Consider the following 25,618-nt stretch of genomic DNA (forward strand, 5'->3'; position numbering starts at 1 on the left):
TCCATGTCTACAATTATTTATGAATCTTAGAATCCAAGAAATCATTCTCACAATTTTAAAGTAACTTGAAAAGTAAATCAGGTACCATTTTTCAGCGGTGATATTAGCCATAGTCGAAATAATGTACTTTCGCTTTTCTTTCATAATTTCTTCTTCTTTAGTAATCACTTCACTAGTTGGCCACTCTTCACCTTTCTTCATAAGCCATTCTGGCCCTTGCCACCAGCGAGATTTCACAAAACTCTTAATCGAACACCCTCATGATGGTATATCTGCTGGATTCGAATTTCCTGAAATGTGACGCCATTCAGATTCCGATGACAATTTTCGTATCTCTTTTACTCTCTATTTGCGACAAATGTCGCCCAATGGTCATCTCTTTGGATCCAAGAAAGAGCAGTAGTAGAATCTGTCCAATAGTTCCTTGGAACATTGTCTAATTTGAGTGTTTGTAAAGCAAGAACTGCGAGTCTGACTTCTATACAGCAGGATCTAGATGATTTATGGTTATTTTTCTTAATGGACTCGCTCTACTTTTAGCTAGAAGAAAATACACTGATACATTTTCACTTGTTTCTTTTCTTAAATAAATCACACATCCATAGGCTTGTTTGCTTGCATCACAGAACATATGAAGACTAAGATTTTCATTTCCATTTATATCTAAAGCCCTTGGAATTCTAATACTGGATAAAAGTGACAAATCATCAATCCACGAATAGAACTCTTTTCCTAAGTGTTCGGGTATATTTGTATCTCAACCAATTTTTAAGAACCATGTCTTTTGTATGAGTAGTTTAGGTGTTAGTGTTATCGGGCAGAGAAAACCCATGGGGTCGCAAATGCGATGTACCACAGGCAATATATTTCTCCTAGTAAGATTTACTGGTTTGTCAGTAGCAGTCTTCACCTCATAGAAAAGGCTATCATCTTCCTTATCCCACAAAATTCCCAATACAGAAGTAGGTTTTATACTGTGTTCAGATTTCAAAAGAGAAGTGTGCTCTCACCCTTTTAGATCGAATGACGCAGAATCTAATATCTGTTTTGATTCCTCAATGAATCGCGTGTCTCTTCATCAGGAAGAGATGTGTTGGAATTATCTACGTAGAATGATTCTTTTAAATTTTCTGCTGTTTCAGGATATTTAGACGAATTTAGATCAATGTGATGGTTTAATACAGCAGCCAATAAAAAGGGACTGCAATTCAATCCAAAAACGTGTTTATGTCTAAAAACTCTTAAGTTTCTCCTTGTCTTTCTACCATAAAAATCGTAAGAAATCTCGATCCCTCTTATTCACTGACATTTGCAAAAAAGCCTTTTTTATGTCTGAAGTAACTCTTATTCTGTTCTTGCGAAATCTTAAAATTATAGGAATAATTTGTTCCAGCAAATTTGAACCCTTTTCTAGGCAATCATTAAGTGAGCGAAAATTTTTGTCTTTACAGGAAGCATCAAAAACCGGTCGCAATTTCAGGGTCGAAGTTTCTTTGAATACCCATTTATGTGTAAATAGTGACACTGATTATTCATTTCGTGTTCAGGGACTTCTATAATTCCTTCATTTAACCAATCTGTGAAAACATTTTTGTAATCCTCGAATTTGCCCTTTTGTATCAACCGGTGTGTCATACTTTTTAAACGCTGTCTAGCAATATCGAAATTTTGACTTAAACAGTCCTTTTCTATTACCCAAGGCAACTGAACCTCATATCTTCCCTCTTTAAAGGTAACAGTTTTGTTAAAATGATTCAATGTGGCAATTTCCATTTCCTTTCTGCATTTTGTTTCAACAGGGTCTCGAATACTCAATAAATCTAATTTTCACAAATTTTCAATCTTCGATGTGTAAATTAATAAAGAAGTCACTGCGACGGCATTAGTCACATTTTCCTTATCGTTGATATGATCAGATAATTTTTCCATTAAAATCCAAACCATTTTGGTTTCTATTGTAACTAATGTTGAGTTCAAACATTCAACTTTGTCTTTTACTAATTTCCTATAATTATCAGCTCCAATGAGTAAAGATACGCTGTTGTTATCTAAAGATTCGTGATCAACATCCGCTAAAATTATTCCCCTATCTCTTAAACTCCCGAATATTTTCCGTAGGATAGTCTAGCTCAGCACTCGATATTTCATCAGTCTCTAAAACCTGAATAATTAATTCCTGGTTATCGAAATTTATTTTTATTTTTACTTCTACTCGCGCATAGTTCTGTTTGGTAGGCACTTGAGATCCGAAAGTATGAATCATTATTTCTTCCCTTCCCACGACTTTTAATCCCAGTTGTTTAGACAGATGTTTCTGAATATACCAGCGTTGACTAGCGCTGTCAAATAAACAACGGACTAATTTATTGCGTGACCTACTTTTAAGTTCTACTGTCGCCGTCTGTAAAAATATTTTATTCCTATCGATGCTAATGTGATTGCACGCTGAATTTTCTACACCTTTTGATTGCGATGCTTCGGGTTTTTTCTCATTTTTGTAACATAGGGTTGCATTATGTTTTTTGTGGCAGTATACACAAGAGTTTTTCTCAGAACTATCGGAAAATCGATGACCTTGAGCCAGACAAACATAACATCGACCTTGTAATCTCGCTACATTTTCGTTTTTCATTTACACTCATATTGCACTTTTCACTATTATGTGTGTTATTTTTGCAAAAAATACAGTTTTCTTCTTTTACAGGAGTTAATAATTCTGCCGATGACGAGAGGTTAAATTTAAACTTATTCTTTGTGTATTTATAATTAATTTTGTGCTTGTCGAAGTGTTTATTCTTTCCGTTCAATGGAACGAATTTCGGTTCAGGTTTGTTAACTGCGTATGTTTGTTCGCGGCATTCAATTTCGTTTTTCAAAAAAGCAATTAAACCTGTAACATCAGATTCGTCTTTTGGATCATGCTTTCGGTGATATTCAAGAATCAAATCTTGAGGCAATAATTTCAATAATATCGGATTTAACAAGTGTCCGTACGAACGTGAAGTTACTCCTAAATTACTTAAGCTTCGAATGTTTATTTCACAAGCGTCATGTTATCTTCTTAGTGCATTTAAGTTAGAAGAATTTTTAACTGGTTCTATGTCCAAAAGATTCTTCATATGTGATTTTATAATCTTCTCTGGTTTTCCAAAGTGTTTTTTAAAAAGTTCTAAGCACGAATCGTAATTTTGTTCGGTTAACTGAAATCCTTCAATGACATTATATGCTTGCCCCATCAGTAATGATTTCAAGTATACGAATTTTTCAAGCTTGCTTAACGCTTTTTTCTGATCAATCGCAGCTTAAAAACTGTTAAAAAATTCTAACTATTTTCCTGCATCTCCTGAGAATTTTTGAATATTTAACTTTGGCAATTTCATAGCCGATCACGATACATTTATTTCAGAAACAGAAGTGTTCAAAGAATTTGCATCTGATGCCTTTTTCACAGACAAATTTTCATTACATTTATTTAATCTTATTTTAATTCTAAACTTTGCAGACATAATTTGTTCATTGTATTTATCACTTGCAGAAATATCTTATTCAAATTCTTTAGCATCTTTTAACTGAGTTTCGATTTGTGAATTCAACATTTTCAATGTGTTTTCTCTTTCGAAAATAGTTTCATTCATCTCCTTCAATTCCTCAATGTTTGTGTTTTCGATATTTTCTGATAACAAAGACTCAATTTGTCAATTTTTGTAATTAATTTCGTAACGTTACTGCATTCATTCATACGTTTCTGCTTCAGTTTATCTAAAGCTTCCATGTTTAGAATTGACTAATCACAATATTGAAACTCGTTTTTTTTTTTCAAATTTTCAAAGAAAAAGGAATTGCTTACCTGTTTACAGGTAATCCATCTGCTCATCTTCGAAATTCTAACCCAAAAGTCCCTTGGTGAAGGCACCACTAAAATATGTTATTTCTATAATCCATAGTTCTATTTGGGAGAGCTTTCAATTTGTATATCCGATTCAAATCACTACTTCAATTAAGTCTTAACTTTTATTTACACACATCTTTTATATTACAATATATACATAATTTGAGATTAATTTCAAATCAAAAGATGGGGATTATCCCCCCTCCGTATCAAATTTTATCAAGACAAACCGAGTGAGCGACTGCTCTCTTCTAAGTTCGTTTTTCGACTCCTCGTTGCCACTGGCAGAAGAGAAACTTTCGCTCATTTCGCGTTCGAGTTGTAACAGGTGGCTTGTGTTGTTGCTGCAGATAAAATGATGATAACTTGGTGATATTACCATTTTTATTAAGTGCTAGATAGGATATATGTTTCAACACATGTTTACTGATAACAAAATAACGCCAGATGCAGGTCACAGAACATAAACATTTTTACAGGTAGTAAGTCCACATTAGCAAAAATGCATGAAAGTCGTAATATAGTACAAAGTTTGTAATCCGGTCTCGTCGGGACTTCAATTCTGGATTAGGTTTTTTTTTCGGAATATTGATCATCAATTTAAATCTGGTAAGATGGCATGCAGAAATTATACAATAAAAAATATGAAACCGTAATTTATGAAATAAAGAGCAATTATGATCTAAAGGGTATCAAAATTTACAAAAAAAGCTTAATATTTATTTGTTTACTTTATTAAACATTTCTTTCAATGTAAGTTGCTTAAAATGATCCAGATTTTGAGGTCCGGATTATAGATCATTCCGGATAATGGACGTTCAGATTACGGACTTTGTACTGTACAGCTATCACAAAGTGGAAGATAGGTGAGCTCGTGCTTCACCGACGGCAGCCAGGAACAGAGTGAGGGACTGGTCCGAATTTTCCCTTACTGGACAAGAGGGAGAAAGCTGGTAGTTCCCTCTCTTGGGTCAGCGGACAAATAATAATAAAGAATAATATTAATAAAGAGTTCTGCATAGTATTCCCCCTGAGTACCAAAGGTACGATGAAAAAAATCAGTTCACAAATATCTGGTGTTGAAGTGCACACATCTTCCCGATCGTGTGACGACTGGTGGAGCACTGAGCATTGGTTGGGAGTGTAAGGTCGATTGAAGGAGACGTATTTGGAGAAATGGGTGGATCCGGGGAATCAGGAGGATCACTGGTTATAGGAACCGGAGTATTTGAAGCTTCGAAGAATGCAGGCTTTAGTCGATCTATTCCCAGAACAGTTTCCTTGTCGTGCATGAGAACAGTGAAATATTTACTGTTACGTGCACAGACTTTGAAGGGTGCGTCATAAGGAGAAGTGAGCAGTGGTTTTTACCACATCATTTCGCACAAACCCTTTTGTGCAAGTGCTCATTGCAGCGTGTACGAATGAGGTGTATTTAATGTGGCATCATGTAGGAGTCGGAGACAGCGTCTTCATCTCCCCTCGGAAAGTTTGGAGGAAGGATGCTGGATCGCCTGAAGCAGAGGATGGCTGAAAGAACTCAGATGGTAATTGAAGCATTGTGCCATGTTAAATGTTATGAGTTCTTTCATAATATTTGTAATTTTATAATGTAAATATAATTTTAAAAATCCATGGCAATTGAAACATGTTTCCACGTCAGGTGCCTTTAATCAGGGTTCGTATGGTCCTTAAAAGTCCTTGATTTTGGCCAAAATGAATAAACGGTACTTAATTTTGCTCATTTGACATTTCTTATCATTTCTAATGATTGCCATTCTGTGTGTGAATTGCGATTTCTCATGAATATGGAATTAAAATTGCACGGCTCTCAACCAATCCGTTGGTGGATTTGCGTTGCAAACGATAAAAAAAAAAAAAAAAAAAAAAAAAAAAACAATTAGCTACCCGAACGAAAGTATCGGTGTCTGATTGGCTATTCACCCAATCTTTTGAAACAGGTGTTATCCATAAATTTAGGCAGATTGTGACGAAAGCGTGAAGCCGGAAGTTCTTTAAGAGGCGAAAGTGATGATGAAGGTGCTCGAGAAAAAAAAAGGGGGGGGGATTCTGAAAATATTTGCCAAAATTAGAGCAATCCCAACCTGGAAGGCCACAACCCTTCCGACGCCAATAGGAACGAGATGCCTGGAAAGTGCATTTTCAATAAACTGTGGCTTCATCAAGCTGACTGCAAAGACTGGATATTGATGGATGACAATCCTTATAAAGCTAAATGTGGTCTTTGTTTGAAACAAATTGAAATTTCTGTAATGGGAGAGTCAGCGCTGAAAATTCACATGAAAATTAAGTTTCGTTTTATCATTTCAATTTGTTTTTACACGGTTTTGCTTAGCTTAATTTCTGTGTTTGTTTCAATTAAGCCATAATTTAATTTTTTATCACCTTCTACGGAGTTTATTCTCTTTTTCACATACTATATGTATGGGATATCGGGATTATGAGTTTATTTCTGCAGAGGGTCTGTTATCAATTTCGCGGGAAATCTGTTGGCTCCATTTCGATTTTAGGTCGCCAAGGGTAAATTCGGTAACGTTAGCCGAGAAAAAGTGAAGTTCGGAAATACGTTTTGAAGCTTCAATAGACAATTAAGTATTTGGTTTAATCCTGTGCTCTTGATAGTAATGCATTATTTTTTAAAGCTGAAAACAACTAATTGAAACTAATTTTCCTGAATTAACTAGACGCAAAATTAACTTTCATGAATTATTAAAATGTTATTGGGTAGAAGCTTAACTGAAAATAAACATTCCGTATATATGTATATATATATATATTTATACAGTACAAAGTCTGAGGTCGGGACTTCGGCGATCCCACATTTGAGATTTTTCCAGATATTAGATCATTTTAAATCTGCTAAGATGGCACATAGAAAGTATAAAATTGAAAATATGAAATCATGATTTATGAAATAATGAAGCATTTATGATTTAAATGGTATCAAAATTTACAAAAGAAAAGAGCTTAATATTTATATGTTTACTTTATTAAACATTTCTTTCAATGTGAGTTGTTTGACTTGTTTTCTCTGCTGATACTTTAGACTAATACTATTGACATATAATTTCTTGTTGAGTTATTAAGTTCCATTGTTCAAATCCTGTAATTGCTGTGTCGAGAATTCCAAATAACTTGTCAATCAAAATTTTTTCTCTTTCAGTAATCTCTCTGTTACTTTCTTCACTATCGATAGCTGTATTTTCTGGATTTAGAACCATACTACAGATTTCGCCCTCCGTTAATTGATTTATGATTGGGGCATTGTCATCGCAATGAAAAACTTCTGTTTAACTTCTCTAAATTCTGCCGCCTGATGCGGCCATGCAAGCTCTGGCGCTGGTTCTGGCTTTATGTGAATAACAAATCAGTTATTTTTAATTCAAATAGCACTAAATATAATCGTTTGTCCTATGAGTATCATTAACAAAATCTATTTTCAGCATAAGGAAAGAAATTTCTGTTAAATCTCCCCTTGTTAACATTTTAGCGCATTAAACTTAAATCTTTAATCGGATAATACTCTGTTATTCGGCGTCTCTGCATGAGTCATCACTCAAGTTGTCATCCGTTGATAAACATGCGGTGATGAAAGCAAAATACAATAAATAATGATTCGCGATTTCGGCATCAAGGATATAAAATATTAGTTGGTGTAAAATTAACAAATGTTTTGGTTTGAGATTATGCCAAGCAGATACGCAGCTATGGAGTCAAGTTACTAATCACACAAATTTATGCTAAAATAATTATTTCTTCAATAATGAGATATTTTATTTAGCGCCAATCTGAGATTAAGAATCGGGATTTCCGACATGTTTTTTTATGATGAGGAAAAAAATCTAATGTGCATGTGTAAAGCATACCCCTTCCCTCCAAAACAGCCCTAAAAAATTGGTTGGTGGTGGCTTTGAGGTCCGGATTTTAGATCATTCCAGATATTGGATGTCCGGATCTTGGAATTTGTACTGTATATATATATATGTACTGTATGTATATATGTATATATATTTTCAGTATACATTTCTTATTATATATATATATATAGATAGATAGATACATTATATACATATATATGCAATACTTAATTTTACTAATGCCTTGCATGTAATGCCCCTTTTAGCTGCAAAACATCTTTCCCTTCTCAACTGCAGAGTTTCTTCTAACAGTATCATGAATTTTGTCAAGTTAGAAGAACCATCTACTTCAGGAAAAGATGTAACTGCTAATTCAACATCAATAAGTGTAGAAAATAATAAAATAAATTCTTTTCTTTTCAAATCTGAAGTTACAGATGCAGAAATATTGTGGGCTTTTAAGTGCGTCAAAAGCCACTATTCTTTTAAATTGTGCGATGATATTGGGCCGTTATTCACTAAAATGTTCCCGGATAGTTCCATTGCAAAATGGTTTTCATGTGGTGAAAAGAAATGTGCTTATATCTGTTATTTTGGTCTTGGCCCTTATTTTAAAACTTTGTTACTAAAGCATTGTAAAAATGCCGAGTTTTTTACATTACTATTTGATGAGACTCTTAATCTGACAAATCAAATGAAGCAACTAGATATTTATGTGAGGTACTGGCATCACGAAAATAAGGTCAGAACTCAGTACCTTACTTCTGCATTTATAGGGCATGCAAAAAGTGAAATTATTTTATCCAAATTTTATGAATGTGTTGAAAAACTAGACTTGTCAAAACTCTTATAAATATCGATGGATGGTCCTGCAGTAAACTGGAAATTTTATCATTTATTGCAACAGGACTAGACAAAGGAATATAACATTCAATGCTTGACATTAGGGACATGTGGTTTACACATTCTTAACAATGCTTTCAAGCATAGGATGTCATCCACTGGCTGGGACATTCCATCATTCTTATCCTCCTTATATTGGATTTTTAAAGATTCTCCTGCAAGATGTGAAGATTTTTTAAGTATATCTGGCTTAAAAAAGCTACCTGTGAAGTTTTGCTTTTACCGATGGTTGCAAAATGTCCCAGCAGTTGAAAGAGCCATTGAAATATGGGATGACTTGCTACTGTACATTAAAGAAGTTGAAATGGGAAAGTTTAAAAAAAATTCATTGAAATCCTTCTCAAATATCTTGGAGGCAACTAAAGATAAAACATTTCTTATAAAATTAAATTTTTATCTCTCTCTGTCGAAAATATTATTGCCTTTCCTTGAATATTATCAAAGTGATAAACCACTTATTCCCTTTTTTGCTGAAGATATCTTAAAACTTGTAAATGATTGCCTTCAGCACTTTAAAATTTTGAAACTAGAATATTCAAAAATAGCTAAAGCAGAAAATCTTTATAAATTTAATTTTAATGATCCAAATTGTTATAATGATAAAAGTAAAGTTTATTTGGGATTCATTGCTGAGCAGTTAATGAATGATAAATGCCGCAATCGAATGCATCTTGTATAGATCCGCGATTGATAGTTAAAAGTCCAGAAAAAGCCCAGAACAAAATGAAAATAGTTCTAAAGGTATTAATGCAGAATAAACATGTTTTACAAGATGATTGGGATGAAATTCTGACACATTCTTGACACATTTCTCACTTCTTATTTTCATGATTTTCACTATTCAAAAGTATGGAAAATAGTGAAAATGATTCTTATCTTGTCACATGGACAGGCCTCTGTGGAAAGAGGCTTCTCTGTAAATAAAGCAAATGAAATCGAAAATTTAAGTGACTCATCATACATTTTTCAACGCACAGTATTTGATTACATAAAATTTTCTGGAGTTGTTCTTAATATCGAAATTAATAAAGAAATGAGATCATCAGCAGCTTCTGCAAGGTCTAAATATATGCAGTATTTAGAAGAACAAAAATCTTTAACTAAATCTGAAAATTCAAAGAGGAAAAGAAATATCATTGAGGAAGAAATTGATTATATGAAGCAGAAGAAAAAATTTCTTCAAAGGGACATTAAAGATATTAATGAAGAAGTAGATGCTTTAGCAGATGAAGCTGAGACCAGCATGAACATTGATTTGTTTATCAAAGCAAATGAACTTAGAAGAATAGTAAAGAAAAGGAAATAGACATAAATAAATTAGATGTTAAAATAGCTGAAAAGATTTCAGATTTAAAAAAAGCACAAATGTTTTGTATCTTTTATTGTACAGTTTATTATTCTAGTATCTTTCAAAAAACCAAGAAAATAAATTGTATGTTTACAAATCAGTTATTTTAATCTGCAAAATATTCTTACATTGTGATTATAATAGTAGTTGACTGTGTTTAAATAAATATCAAATAAGTTAATAATAATCATGTAAATCTCTAAAATAGTGACTGTTATTAGTGTAAAATACACTTATACATGTTTTTAAAGAAATTATGTTCCTAATTTAATGTTATCTACTTCATAACTTGTAGGGAGTTACACACTTCTGTTAGTTTCTTAAAGTGAAATTACAAGCATGAAGTCGGTTGTATGGATAATTGCTTTATTCTATTTGTTTTTTTGTTTGCTGATAGGTCCTTAATTTTTTCTTTGATGGTCCTTAAAAGTCCTTAATTTTCATGTAAGGAAATGTGTACGAACCCTGTTTAATGAAATTTGAAGAGCTAACTGTCCGAAGTGTTTGAGAGTTCATTTTGTATAAACTGCATTCATTTGTTTAAACTTTAGTAAAGGGTTATCACAGATTCCATTAAAAGAGTATTAGGAGTAAATGCTAATATTATTCGATAACAATGAATATCATACATCTCTTTAGAAATAAAAAACGAAATATTTGCGAGATTTACTGTATAATATAGACTCAGTTTTAATATTTCTCTATGAATCTCTACAAGTTTGACATAATTTACGTGACTCAACAGGTATGAAAAATTAGTTCTGACTGTGAAAAAAATTATCTCCATTTTGTTACAAGGTATATTTCTGAAATTTAATGAAGTTCAGCAGATGTACCTGCAAGGTCTTACTTGAAGGAAGATCGTAACCCAAGAAGCAAAGGAGGGAGTGATGTAGTCCACTGGGTGTCATTATGGCACTTGAAAGCTGCCTTTAGGTCACGGTGGAAATGTTCCACTAAGCCGTTGGTGGGAGGATGATATGGTGAAGTGCGAATTCAGCTTATTCCAAGCATAGATGTTTAGAGAAGCAAAAAGGTGTGACTGGAATTGTTGACCTTAATCAATTGTCACAATTGATTGTACTCCAAATCGTGCAATCCAACCGGAGATGGATTATTGAGCCACAGAGTCGGCAGAAAAGTCCTGAATGGAAAAAGCTTCTGGCAAATGAGTAAATCTGTCAACGCAGGTGAGTAGATATCGATAACCTTCAGATGGTTTATAAAAAATCGCTTAAGCTTGCCATCGTACACAGCTTAGATGTTGTGCACATTAAACATTATATATATTTAAATTATACATCTGTTCATGATGTGGTTGGAATAGTTCCATACATAGTTACCATATAATTTATAATTAAATGCTTATAAAATTCAGCAATTATATATTTGTAAAATTATATGACTATATATTTGATTGCTTGTGTGTATTTGTAAAATTATATGACGATATATTGATTGCTTGTGTGTATGAAAATATATTTTTTTGAATAAGTGATTTTATGAATGCATGTTTTGTATTATTGGTTGTATTTCCTTGTAATCGTATTACTATGCATTCTCTATTCCATAATAAGATATTCACCTGTCGGAATATATGTAATCTGGATAGTTAATGATTATACTGGATCACATATTCTTGGTGATAATTTTTTGACGGCAAAATATTTGCAGTTACATTTTAGTAACCACGCTGCTGCACTGAGTATTCTTTCAAAAAATCTGTAATAAGTTCTTGATCACATTTGTAATTACCTCTATTAAAGTTTTTGCTATCTGTTTTAAAAAAATTAAAAAAAAAACAACAAAAACCACTCACTTGTTTCATGACAAATGCTGTCGATAAGCCATTATTCAGGTAATTAACTTTTTGCATGATCCATTCCATTTGTACTATATATGAAAGCAAAAATTTGTTTTTATGAGCATTTCCTCCATGCCTACCCCATATTTCCCATTTTGCGTTGCATGCAGTCCATCTGAAGTGAATTCAACTTTTTTTTTAATTGTTGTTTATTTTAATTTTTGGTACTAACTTTTTATGTTTTGATTCTTTACTATTTTGTCTCAAAAGCTTACTGCCAATAATATGTGACCCAGACTCATAAGTATGCCATTCTCTGTAAAGCTATTTTGAATTATTGTGAAATGACATTTAATTTATCTTTGGTACTTTTCCATTTTGCCGGCGCAGGCGATAAAGTCGCTAATAATGGTACGACTGATGCCAAACGAAATATCCTCGCTGGTAACCTTTTACGTCTCATTTTCAAAACAAGTCGCAGCCATTTCTAATCAGATTGATTGTTTCTTTCAATACTGGCATACAATTACATAGAATTTTTACCAGATAGTTCTATTTTGTGCCCTAAGGCCATTCACAAGAATTAACCCTTTCGCACTGGCACCTTTGTTTAAGATGACCGTGCGGGACGTAAGGGAATCAAAGGCAGTCACCGTACAGGACGGAGGTTTTGCATCGCAAAGCTAATTTTATTAAAAAAAATCGGGGGAAAAAAGTTTCACTTCTAGCATTGTAATTTTTGGTATCATTTTAGATTATTACTTGAGCTCTTATATATGTTAAAATTAGTACTTAATAATGTTTTTTTTTCTTCATTTTAGATGAAAATGTACTTAAAAAATTGCTTATCTTATAAAATAATTTTCGGAAGCGGAATTCAAATTATTCCAAAGTTTTACTTGATAAAATCCATCAATAAAGTTTAAAATTAATAAAACAACACAATAAAGATTATTTACAGTAAGTAACAAAATTTAAAATGAAGACTGAGTGTGGTAAATCTCGAAGCACGGAGAAGTATCACTTTCCAACTCTTAGAAAAAGTATCACTTTATGCCTTTAAAATACAAAATTCTTAGAAAATGAATAATCACTCTCATCTGCATTAGTAAATGGTTAATTAACCATACGAGGGTATTCTTACTCTGATAAATAGCGCCTTCCGGCTAAAATAGACTGGAGATGAGACTTTCTGAAAAAAAGAGAAAAGAAATGGAAATATATCTGAATGCTATGCAAAACATAACAGAACTCCACATAAGTAGCCCTAAAAGACCATACATTGTAGGGAGGGGTAATAGAATAAAAAAAAAGGAATTGGATATAAATCCGACACGCGAATGTTATATTAGCACGCGGCAATTTAAAGAGCCCACCTCTGTTTACGCTTTCCCTCCCTCTCACCCTTGCAACAATTGATGAGTAAAATATCAAAATCAGGCAGACTGTATCAAGGTCAAGAACACAAAACTGTGTTCATTTGAAAAGTAATGGACATAGGATGTCATCTAGTGGCCTTCAAAAAAAAAAAAAAAAAAAAAAAAAAAAAAAACGTTCCAGCTTAAAATGCGTATAATAAGATATTCACCCGTCCTCTGAGTATAACCTCTAGTGATGCCTGGATGGGATGCCCGGCTGTAAGAGACGTTCTTAGAGAATGCGTATATGGAACACCCATCCTGAAAGGGTTAAATCAATTAAAATGCAATCACAGCACTCACCTGAAGGCAAAAATATAGAAAAGGCAAAGTCAAGGGTCATCAGTTCTAACGAGAATGCACTAGTGAAGTAAAGCGCTGCGGTTCTACATAATTTCTGAGTGAGGTATTTGTACAAATTAAAATAATTCTTGCATTTAAATTTGTATTCCAAATTAAGATTTAACTTGAAATTAATTTAGATAATTGCTGAGAAAATTAGATTTTTGTAGCATAGTTTACATGAGATGAGATCACTTGGAATTTATTATCTTTACTTATTGGCTTTTTACAAAATTTTAAATGATATTAAAATGTTTATGCCTTTAAAATACAAAATTCTTAGAACTATCATTTGTTAGCTTTTTTTATGCGTTTACTGTATGTTGTTGCCAATAAAGTCTGCTTGGCGAGATTTGCGCCAGCAAAACGGAAAAGTACCATATCTTTTTTTTTTTTTTTTTTAAATTTCTGTTCTCATTAATAGAATATATGATTAAGATTTATATCTAAAAAATTACTTTTTGTGTCAAAAGCAGAAACAGCAGCAACAGCCGCCAATTCTGAATGCTGAAAAAGATGCTGCACAATCTCCAAATGCTGGGGTTATAGACTTAACAAATGATGGTGCGGATAAAGAAGATGACTTGAAAAAAGCTATTGCCCTGTCTCTAAAAGAACAGGAAAAGGTTCTGGGGGGACAAGTTTCTATGGAAGATCAAGATATAAGCAGGTTAGTGAGTTGGAATTACTTTTATAACTTATAAAGAAACCATTTTTGATCATTGATAAAATTTACAATCATTTCTGTTAATTGCTTTTAATGTATATATTTTAAAAAATAAAGACATGAAAATTGCATAAAAATAAAAAAGAAAGCTTTGAAAATGAGTTTAAAAGATTTAAACATTTGGTAATAGTTTTATTCTTTCACAACCAATCCGCCCGAAAACGGCCGAGATTGCAATCTTGTTTTCTTCCCTCACCCTAAGGTATGCAGTAGCAGGTGCAATTTCCCCAATGTTTTGTATCAGCTTACTGCAGACAGCTTGTCTTAAGAGGTTTGTTATCTTTTGATAGCTTGTTGTTGACACTTTTTTTCGTAGAGTGTGCTTTTAAGCTTTAATCAAAATGTGCAAATATCACAAAGTTTTAACTTAACAAGAAATTGAGGCTATTCTTTTTAATGATACAGATGAGTCAGATTTGGAATCAAAAGACGGCGACAGGAAAGAAATAGAAAATGAAATAAATGATAGTGAAGAAGAATTATTTATAGCAGTAGATGGAGATGAGCACAAATCAAATCTGGAAGCAGAGGTTTCAGAAAAGTGTAACGAAAATCCAGTAAAAACCTGATCTGCTAATGTTAATAATGATGCCATAATTTTGTCCCCATTTAACAGCTTTTCAGAACCAATTCATAATTTACATGTTGGTGCGTCACCTTTACAATATGTAAAGTTGTTTCTTCAAATGTGTAAGTTTATCAACCATGGAAGCGAAGTATATCACTTTATCAGGGTCAGCGAAGGACTTAATGTGGATGAAAAATGTCTTACAAGATGAAATTTTAAAGTTTAATTTAAGAGAATGTAAACTAATTTGTGATATCAAGTCTGCCATTGATTTTTCAAGATCGCCAATAGAAAATCACTGAACTAAGCACATAGACATAAATTATTACTTTATTAGAAGACTAGTAAATGATGGAGTGTTTGACCTTAAATTTATCACCAGTAAATTAAATACTGCGGACTTATTTACAAAAACGGCGACTGCTGTTAATTTAAGGAAGTTTTGTTTAGATGTTCTCAGTGTTTAAAGACAATAAGTGTTTTTATATAATAGAATTGAACTACTGTAATTCTGTGTAAGTTTTGTTTTTGTCTTTGCATGAGGAAAAGAGGGCCGTTTGTTGGCTTTAGTTTTTCCTTATGCAAATAAATAAAGTGTGTTTATTACACAAGGCCATTTACGGTCTACATCAAATCGGCCGTGAATGATTTTGTGAATTTGAAAGTAGTTTAGAAAATCTACATTTTAAGAAAATACAATGGTGTAATTGTGTTTATAAGGGTTCAAATGTAATTCTCTTGTTATATGTAGATGATATTGTGATTTTTAGTAACGATCAATATAGTATAGATAAAGTAATTTCACAGCTGAGTAAGTTTTTTGATCTTAAAGTATTAGGCAAAACTAAAACGTTACTTGGAATTGAATTCTTAGAGAATGAGAATGGGGTTTTTATACATCAGCAGAAATATATCGAAGAAATTTTTTAAAAATTTAAACATTTCCAGATACCAATAACTTCACTTCCCATAGCTAAGGGCACTATTCTTACAAAATTAGATTGTCCATCTACAAGTGCAGAAATTGCGGAAACGCATACATTACCCTTTAGAAATCTGTTAGGATGTTTAGTTTTTGTAGCATACTTTGTAACAGAAGTGCGTTCTGAAATAACTAACTGCGTCGCAGTTTTTTAGACAAATGAACGCAGCGCTTTTTCGCCGTGTAGCAGTCAAACGGTTAAAGGTAGATTAGGGATCATGCAATATATGCCTATGAAACCAGCTAAGCATGGATTAAAGATATGGATGCTCTGCACATCTCGCTTAGGATATACTTACAACTTTGAACTTTATTGTGGTAAAAAAGATCAGATACCAAGTTCAGGAAAGGGTTTAGGATATGACGTAGTTATGCACTTAGTAAAAGCACTTAAAAACAAAGGTCATGAAATATATTTTGACAGATTTTTCACCAGCATAGACTTGATGTTTGAGTTATATAAATCTGGACAATTATCATTTGGAACTGTGATAACAAATCGGAAAAACATGCCCGAGAACATCAGGCAAATGAAGCTGCGAAATCAATATGACAGCATAGTTATGCAATGCAAAAGCCTGCCAAATTTACTTTATTCATCCTGACTTAATAAAAAATTGATACATATAATTTCCACAAACTGTAAAAATGAACCTTTTTTACTACAAGGAGAAAAGGCTCTGAAAAAATATAGTACCATGTCCACCCGCATTTGTCAAGTACAATAAGAATATGGAAGGTGTAGATCTAGCAGATCAGCATCGAAAATATTACTCAGCTTCTAGAAAATCCTCAAAATGGTGGATGTATGTATTTTGGTTTCTTTTAGACACAGCAGTGAATAACACTTTTATAGTTCATAGAGTCACTAACTATCCAATCCTAAAGCAACCAAAGCAACTATATGACTTCAAATTAGAACTGATTGAAGAATCCACATCGCAAAATTTGTTTTGAAAACGAACCTCAGGCATATTTTCGCCTAGTGAATTTCATGATCACAAACGTCGAAAAATTAATGGTCATAACTGCACTTGTGTTCGATGTAAATAATTAGGAAAAAAAGACAAACTGGGAGAGGTATATTGAAAGTTCTTGGGAGTGTGTTATATGCAGAATGTGCTTGTGCAAAACATTCGTTTAGCCTTTGAATTTCAGTTGCTAAAATATAAAAAAAAGTCTCTTTTCAGGACCACAAAAGGCCATGCAATTTCAGGTACAGTTATCTTATTAAGACCGGATTCAGAAATGTATTTATGTATGTATGTATGTATGTATGGATGGATGGATGTGTGTTTTCATGTATGCATGTATATACTGTAAGTAGGAATATGTGTGTATATACATAGACACATATATGCATATACATACACATGTGCATACACTCATATATTTCTGATTCGGTTACGATTACAGAACAGTATCCAATTTCAAAAAAGTGAAAACGTTATTGCACCATCAGAAAAACGTGTATAAATGTGGAATGAACAGCAATATATATATAAACATAGACACGTTTAATGCAAGGGGCACATTTATGTATGCATATATCTAGCTACAAATTTATATGAGTGATAAAATACATATGCATATTTACCTATATAAAGAAATAATAATATACATATATAACTACGTTAATGAAAACATGGAAAAACAATGACATTTATAAACGCGCTTTAAAACTTGTACAATAAGTAAAATCATAAAAAATGTCTATAAACTAAGGTTTATTCCTCACAAAGATGGAATCAAACAACTGATCAACAAATGAAAAGATCCTCATTATTTTTGGAAAAGGAAAAACAAAGTGAAATAAACTAAAATGAAAAAATAACACACCACATTAACTAAAAAATAGCAACTTAACATGAAGAGAAAGAAAGTACATGAAGTGAAATCTTAATCCTCTGTTCAATAAAAGAAAAAAACAAGAAATTCCTGTAAAAATGAAATTTTAAAAAAGAAAATTATTTATTTATATTATATTCATTACGGGGTGTTAAAGTAGCCTATTGTATATAAGTACAAGAGGATTGGCGAAGGCAATGGGAGTGATTTTCCCAATGAAAATTGGCTCATATTTACGTTGCACGTGATAGTAATAAATATACGTATTTTGCTTAGCGGGATCCATTTTATATCCTCTATAAAAACCCAGGAATATTTCAGTACTTAACAGAATTATGACAAAATATCTACTCTTTTTAAACCAGAGCTATTTTTTTCATAAATTTTAAACTGCAATAAAAGTGAAGTTTAAAAGATTTAAGGATTAGATTTATTTTTAATCAATTTAATCCTTCCTATAAAAATAAGGGAAGTAAACAAAATCTCAGTCATGATCATAACAAAGCCAGAAAGGCTTGTTTGTCTGACCTTCAAAATAGGTTATAAAGAACGGGGTCAAAGGTTAATGGAATCTTTGTCAGAAAGTACAAAGAATGTCATTCGAAATCTTCACACCTATTTTCTGCGTTAATGGACGGGGAGGGGAGAAAATTGCTGGAAACTGGAAAAGTATTTCGGGCGGTTCGGTATTTTGAGGATACAGGTTAGCGAAGAGTCTCGATTTCAAAGAGTTAACTGAAAATTTTAATTTTAGCTGTTTATATTTACAAGTGTCATGTATGTATCAGTAAAAATTGGTAAAAAATACATAAATATATAATTCTTTCTACAGAATATATTTAAAAATTGGTACTTTTCCATTATGCACATACCACACATTTTGGCAGACTTTTTAATCGTAAACAATTTTTAGTTTAAAAGTAGTTCATAGATAGCAACTTATTAATACAAAGAATTTTTTCATTCTTAATTACTAAAAAAAAAAAAAAAAAAGCTGCAATAAATAATACTAAACGTAACATAAGAGACGTGAATGTACGAATATCACGAATATCTTCCAATATGGTAGACAACATTTCAGTTTTTGGATGTAGGCAATGCCACATGAATTGTTTTAAGAGAAAATTAAAGTGTTGATTTGACAGTGTCTGTTCGGTATTGGTTTTTCCATTTATTACTGCCCCCAAAACGTTTGTTAGAATGAGTATGATACCCCGTGACAGGGCCAATAAAATTAAATGATTCACCGTGAAGTGATCATATCTTGCAGCTAATCATTATTATTTTTTGCCAGAAGCCTCTGAAAACCCACTGTGCAGATATATGCAACTTACATTGTGTTTCCTTTTTGTGAAAAAAATTTCAATGATTTTGTTGGTACCACTGATCTTAGTTTTATGATGACACATTGAAGAATTGCAGCAAACCTCTTGGAGATAATTGTTCCAGTCCATTGTCGTGTTTTCATTTAATTGTAGTTGCCATTTACAAAAGTCAATGGAGGTCACTCTTTGCATCACAAATAAATAAATTGTAGATTGATGAGAAATAATATGTGTGAATTCTCAAACCGAGTTCCTTTTTGGAATCTTGTCTTTTCTGTGCATGCCAGAACCATTTATCTTTCGACAAATATTTGACTTCCATTGGATGCTTATTTAAATACAGTCTTTCATTATGGATAACACCTTTATCTTGAAAGAATATAATTGGTATATTTGCCGCTTGTTCATTGCCAAATTTTCAAATCTGCTACAGTAAAATAATAAATAAAACATACAAACCAACGAATTAAAGAAGGAATTTCATGAGGGAAGCAAATTGAAAAATGGTGTCGTACCCCAGATGTAGATGAATTGTTAAATAAATTTATTTTAATTAAAATTTTATATGTTAAACATAGCATTCTTGTGAACCTGCTGCTTTTTTGGCATGTAGCAAGGGATGATCTATTGACCATCATCTGTGTACTTGTCATCTTATAAACTATTCTTATAACTAAAACTGTTAGCAGTTAAAAAACCCAACAAAATGCGGGGCAGGCGCATAATGGAAAAATACCGAAAAATCAAATATATTATTTACACACATATTACATTAATATCTGTGATATGTGTATGCATCTAAAACAGTATATAAACAAAAATACAGTATTAGGGAACTAATAGTAGAAAAAAAGTATCATACCTAGGTTTTTTTTTTTTATGCAGCTCTTGCGTTCTTATTAAAAAAAGGGCACTACTCCGTTTTGGGGGGGGGGCATTGGCGATGTTTAAATTTTTTCCATCAAATCAAACATGAAATAAGGGAAAAAATCTGAAATCTAGATCTTTAATTATTAATATATTGAGGATACATTAAAATTTTAATATCTTCCAACATCGAAGAAAAAATTTTATTTTTTTAATGCATTTGTAGACACATAAACTCGGACAAGTAGGATTCGAGGTGTTGTTGAGCCATGCCGCGATGCCGTTTGTTGTGCCATTTTGCACTTCCCTCACAGATGCTCTACCCTCTGGGTGTGACATTCATTTTTTGGTACAACAAAGTGAAATAAATTTGTGGTAAATAAGTGTTCGAAGCCACCGTCTTGCATTTCATCTGATTTATGTGCCTTACCAAAAGGAACTGCAAATAAAAAGCGTTCATTGGAGTCTCCTCACAATCAGTCGCAAACCCATTGTTGTGGAAGAACCCGCCCAACATGGCTTTTTCTCCTAGTGAAAAGTATTTCGTTTATTTCGGCAACCTTGTCACTACCACCAATTTTCACTGTTGGCTGGGCTATTAAAGCTGTTTTGCAAACCTCCTGCATGCAACTGTTCCAATCAACATTATTATTATGGTTCATCTTAAGTTGTAATTTGTTCCTTTTCTCTTATTGCAAGATCATTTCCTGCAACGACATGTCACGGCGTTTTGTTCAAAACTGAGTTTTATGTCATGATCTTTCAAGCATAGCTCTTTATTTTTTCTGATGCCTGTTGCTTAAAATACATTAATTCAGACTTTGATTTATCTATGGTAAAATTCAAACTTTGATTTATCTGTGGTAAAATTCCCAAATTGTGAAATCCATGTAAGCAGGGAGGGGGGAGCTTTTAATAAATATTTATTTCCTGTGAAAAAGAAATGGAACTTATCAATTGTGTGAATTGTTAATTAAACTTGTGAATTGCATGAAATCAAACTCATGAACTGTGTTAGGTTTACCACATTGGCCCATAATGAAATATTTGCTAAATTTTGAAAAGTAAATATTATGAAATTATACTATAATATTTAATTGTATATTTTATTATTTTTGCATATGGTAGATTTAAGTAAGTTTTTTACAGCATTTCATCAAGACGAGTCAAATATTTTATATTGCATTTTGGTTTTAGTTAAATTTTATTTTAGAATCTCTTGGTATTGTGTATTTACGATTATATTACTCCTAGATACCATTGTAAGAAAAATCAAAACAATTGATAAAAAATATTTTTAATGAATTTTCTTAAAAGCTAGGCTTAACAACCTAAAATACCCCATCTTGCGAGATCGTACTACTGCAACAACACATTATCCCTAAGGTGAGTTGCGTCATGAAGTGGATGAAGTTCTTTTGGAATGTGTACTCAATGAGTAATGCTAGGGCATGTAAATCATGCAGCTCTTCCATCTGTGGTGTAGTTTTAAATAAGTTTGCTGTCATAATTGCTAAACTATCTTTATCTGTGTCCTTTTAAGCATTTTACCTCAAAGTAAAACTAGTAACTCAAACTCAAAGTAAGCATGTAAGGTAGCATCTAAAAGTTCTCATGTTTTGCTCTCAGCAACAGGTATGGCTCAAAACAGGTATTCAGGGTATTGAAGGTCATTGCTACCAATTACTCGTTTCTTTTTAGTGATAGATTATGCTTTTATTTGCTTATATATATTTTGTGACTTATTGAAACAATTTTTCAACTTTCCTGGCAAATTCAAGTAATTAACATGGGTGAAGTTCTGTATGAATCTTACCAGATCAGGTCTGAAGACTCTGAAAGGGCTTTGTGGAGCTTTTATAAAGCATTCTTAGATATAATAGGTGTTTTTAACCACTTGCGCTACGACTAAACTTCATGTTTGCGGCGCCGTGCGCTACAATATAACAAACGGTAAAGCGTCTCATTTACGCCGCTCCGCATCTGCGAGTGTCTCCAGAGCTGTAACTCGAGAAATAAACAATCTCGTTGTTAGGAGACGTGTGCACCACGTTATTTTCATTTTTTCGATAAATGCCTATCAACGTGGTATTCATGTCGCTCGCGGTTTGAGACAAAAGCATCTTGACGTGCGTGGCATGTCTTTTTAGTGCAAGTGGTTAAATTGCTCCATGTAAGTCTATTTGGATACTTATTTAAAAAAGGGACAACTAACCAACAGTTAGATGAATTAGGCATTAATTACCAGTAACTAACCACTAGTGGTTAGTAAATAACCACCAGTAACTAACTACTGACACAAACACAATTAATTAATTAGTTACAGAGTTAATTTGGCAAAACACCTAGATAAAGACAGGGCAGTTAGGGCATTAACACTTAGGGCAACTAACTATTGGTTGCTGGAGGGAAAATATGAACAATGGTAGTGAACTTACTGTGGTTGATATCACTTAAAAAAGAAATCAGTTACTTGATCTTTGAAGAAAACTTGAACATTGTTTTATTGTTTAGAATTATATTGTTTGGCGCTTCATTTTTAGTCAAATGCAACGTTATGCCTTGAATCAGGGTTGGGTATTTTTGGAACAAACATGCTAAAAAACAGAAGAAAAGATACTCATAGATTTCCTAAAGATTATAAATTGTTTAATTTATATGAAAATAAATGTTTTATTATTTCTGCTATGAAAAATCTTTTTCTAAAATATGTAGTAAAAAGTAGAATATAATTCTGTTCTTTCCGATTCATTCATTATACGTTATACCGAGTTAAAGATGATGTAGTTCAGTGTTTTAATAATCAACTTTACTTTCTGCAGGATTTATTTTTGTTACACATCTATCTCTCTCTATATATTAATTTTAAGAATATATAAACTGTTTGTGCACATAGCATCATACCATATTTACTGAGGGAAGGGGGGAATGTAACATAACATGAAATAAAAAGTTATAAATTCATAGATGAAACTTAAGAAATAAATATACAGAAAGAGGAGAATGCTGTTTTTCTTGAACATGGAGTTGAGGAAACTTAATATTTAAAAGAATTTAACTGTGAAATGAGTTCTTTTCTTCCTTTCGTAAGCTTTGAACAATAGAACAACAAATGTTCGACATTTTGCACTGCCCTGAAGCTGCATCTGCAAGTTCATATTGACACAGCCCAAACTCTTTAGGGTACTTACTATTATCCCATCAATCATGAAGTTGGTGGAGATCCCACCAAGATTGTACTAATTGTTCCTGCGTAATGCTAAAGGAACTGATGCTTTTTTATTTAATAAGCAGTCAGTATTCGTCCCACTTCATTTTTGCATTTCATAAAAAGGCTTTTGTTTATTTCTGTTATTTATTAGGCTCTTTGATTATACCAGGAACTCTGTTTAGAACACTATGAATACAAACTTTCCATAGGTGTAGTAGACAAATCAGTAATAGATTACTGTTTTGTCGCCCATATTCAGCTGAACATATTCTATCCATTAATACATGTTTTATTTTATTTATTTATTATTATTATTTTTTTAATATAAAGTAGGATCCCATGACATTGAAAATAATCTGTTGCCTGCTGTTCTGCAGAAGAAAGGTCCTATATTGAATTTTTTTAAATGCAAGGAAAAAGGTATAGGCAATAACAATATATATCCTTGTTCATAAAAGCAAAACATAGCTTATTAACAGTCAGTTGGTGTTATGTCAAACAAAAGTGCAAATGCTATGAATGTGTTGGTATGTGTGGGCTTATCTATAATTGGTGCTAAATCGCACTGCTTGGTAACAGTCTCATGGTCGATGTGTACTGTGTAAGTATGTCTACTGTCTTTAAATATGAATTGAAATTACCGCACACAGTTAAAAATTTAGTAATTTCAAAATTGCAGAAAAGGATGTTTATTTTTGAGTCTGTGAGGAATAGAAGGAAAAAATAATTTAGTCTACTGCGAGGCAGTAGGAGAATTTCTGTGTAATTCATTCTGCTTGATAATTGTTTTACTCTGTTTCTTGAAGAATGATTTAATGTCACTGTGAGCTTATTTTGAAGGTCTGTAGCTTGTTCTGCCAACCAGTCAGTCTTTTCCTTTCCTAGATTGTCAGTATGACCATGTACATGAAAAGACACATCAACACTTTTATTATTAAGATCTTTAAGAATTGCATGAGAGATGAAAGTTAACTGATAACAGGAGAAAGTATTCATAAGAGAATATAAGGATGTAAGAGAATCAGTGGAAATAAGAAAGCTACAACTTAATGAACAGTGATTAGTTATCCACTTAATTGATTCACTAATGCACAATAATCTGGCTTGGAAAACACTGCATGCTGCTGTATATGTTAATTTTTTGCTTTGTTGTTATTATCAACAGAGTTTAGTTTTAAAATCCATCCCAACTCATAGATGTGAAAGCCTATCGTATAAGAAGTACAAAAATATACTTACATACAGCCAAACACTGATATAGTGAACTCGGCTTATAATTTTCTATATTCTTGATGTTAATTTTTGCAGCTATTGCAAATTTGTAAGTGTATGAAAAATTGGATGCAACAAATCATGTTGGACTGTTTTTTATTTTTTATTTTTTAATCTCTTTTTCAAGAATTTCTGAACTTTTTTAATCCTACACCCTTTATTTTTTCACGAAACAGCTCCCTCTGACTAATTTTATTTTATGAAAATGAAATTGAAACCAAAGGGATATGACACTTTAAGTGAAATCCATGTGAAATTATAGGCAATATTGAATCGCCATTAAGGAAAGGACATCTGCTCTGCTTTGGCAGTGTTAAAATTTCAGGAGAATTGTTTTAAAAAAGATGTCAACCAAATTTAAGTAAATCCTTTTCGAGTAAAATCTTGGAACTGTAGCATGTAAATTTTCTATATTCTTAATGTTAATGTTAACTGATTACAGGTTTAATAAATGATTTATACCATTTATTAAAAATGATGTATTGATTTTTTTTCCCATTCCTAATAAAAGGTTTATATTATATTCATACATAATGTTGCTAAGTAATTCCTTTCTTTGTTGCTGTGTAAAAAATAGAGTTGTAGAAGCAAGTCTCGCTGAAACAAAAGCAGTTGGAACAAAAAGGAAAAGAGGAGAAGTATGGCAAGATCCCTTGAACCCTCATGACCGAAAACGAAATGGAGATTGGCCTGTGGGTCTGAAAAATGTAGGAAACACATGCTGGTTTTCAGCTGTTATACAGGTAATATTTTATGCAGTTTTACTTGAGCAATTTCACCTTGTGTTTTTAATCATCAAAACTGTAATATTTATACTGATGATTTCATTATAGTTAATTAAACTGAATATATTATACCTGAATTAATAGTGTAGTGTTCTGTAATTAAAAGATGTGTTTGTTGACTGTTTGCTGAATATGGTAAAATATTCTTAGGTCATTTTAATTTTAGTTTTCAGCAAGTGGTTGGTTTATTATTATTATTATGATTTTTCTGTGTGTGTATGTGTGTAGCTTATATACGAGCTAGTTGTTATTTTTAAATTCTCCATAAAACATTCATTTTCATATGCAAATAGCCCTTAAGCTTAATATAAGTATATTTCAATATTCTAGTCACAGTTATAGAGAAAGTTGTGATATGCTATATAGACTTATCACATAAAACGATAACAGCTTGGGTTGTGTGGTTAATGCTTGTGATTTCATGCCTGATTGGTATGTGCAGTCTCAGTGT

At 32.3% G+C, this 25,618-nt stretch overlaps 1 protein-coding gene across 4 annotated transcripts in view; it reads left to right on the forward strand.

The window, feature by feature from the left end:
- LOC118191108 (ubiquitin carboxyl-terminal hydrolase 25-like) overlaps window positions 1-25,618 on the forward strand; it is a 159,402-nt gene that overhangs the window by 24,693 nt on the left and 109,091 nt on the right. For 3 of the 4 annotated variants that reach the window (XM_085814212.1, XM_085814214.1, XM_085814215.1), the window contains exons 3-4: window positions 14,056-14,252; window positions 24,960-25,125. In XM_085814212.1, the coding sequence (XP_085670338.1) occupies window positions 14,056-14,252; window positions 24,960-25,125 (363 nt within the window). The remainder of the gene's footprint in view (window positions 1-14,055; window positions 14,253-24,959; window positions 25,126-25,618) is intronic. The other variant, XM_085814213.1, reaches the window with a different exon arrangement.

This window comes from Stegodyphus dumicola, chromosome 3 (genome assembly GCF_044657685.1).
Source record: "Stegodyphus dumicola isolate Sdum_Otavi_A_Nest chromosome 3, ASM4465768v1".
In the NCBI taxonomy this organism is placed as follows: domain Eukaryota; kingdom Metazoa; phylum Arthropoda; class Arachnida; order Araneae; family Eresidae; genus Stegodyphus; species Stegodyphus dumicola.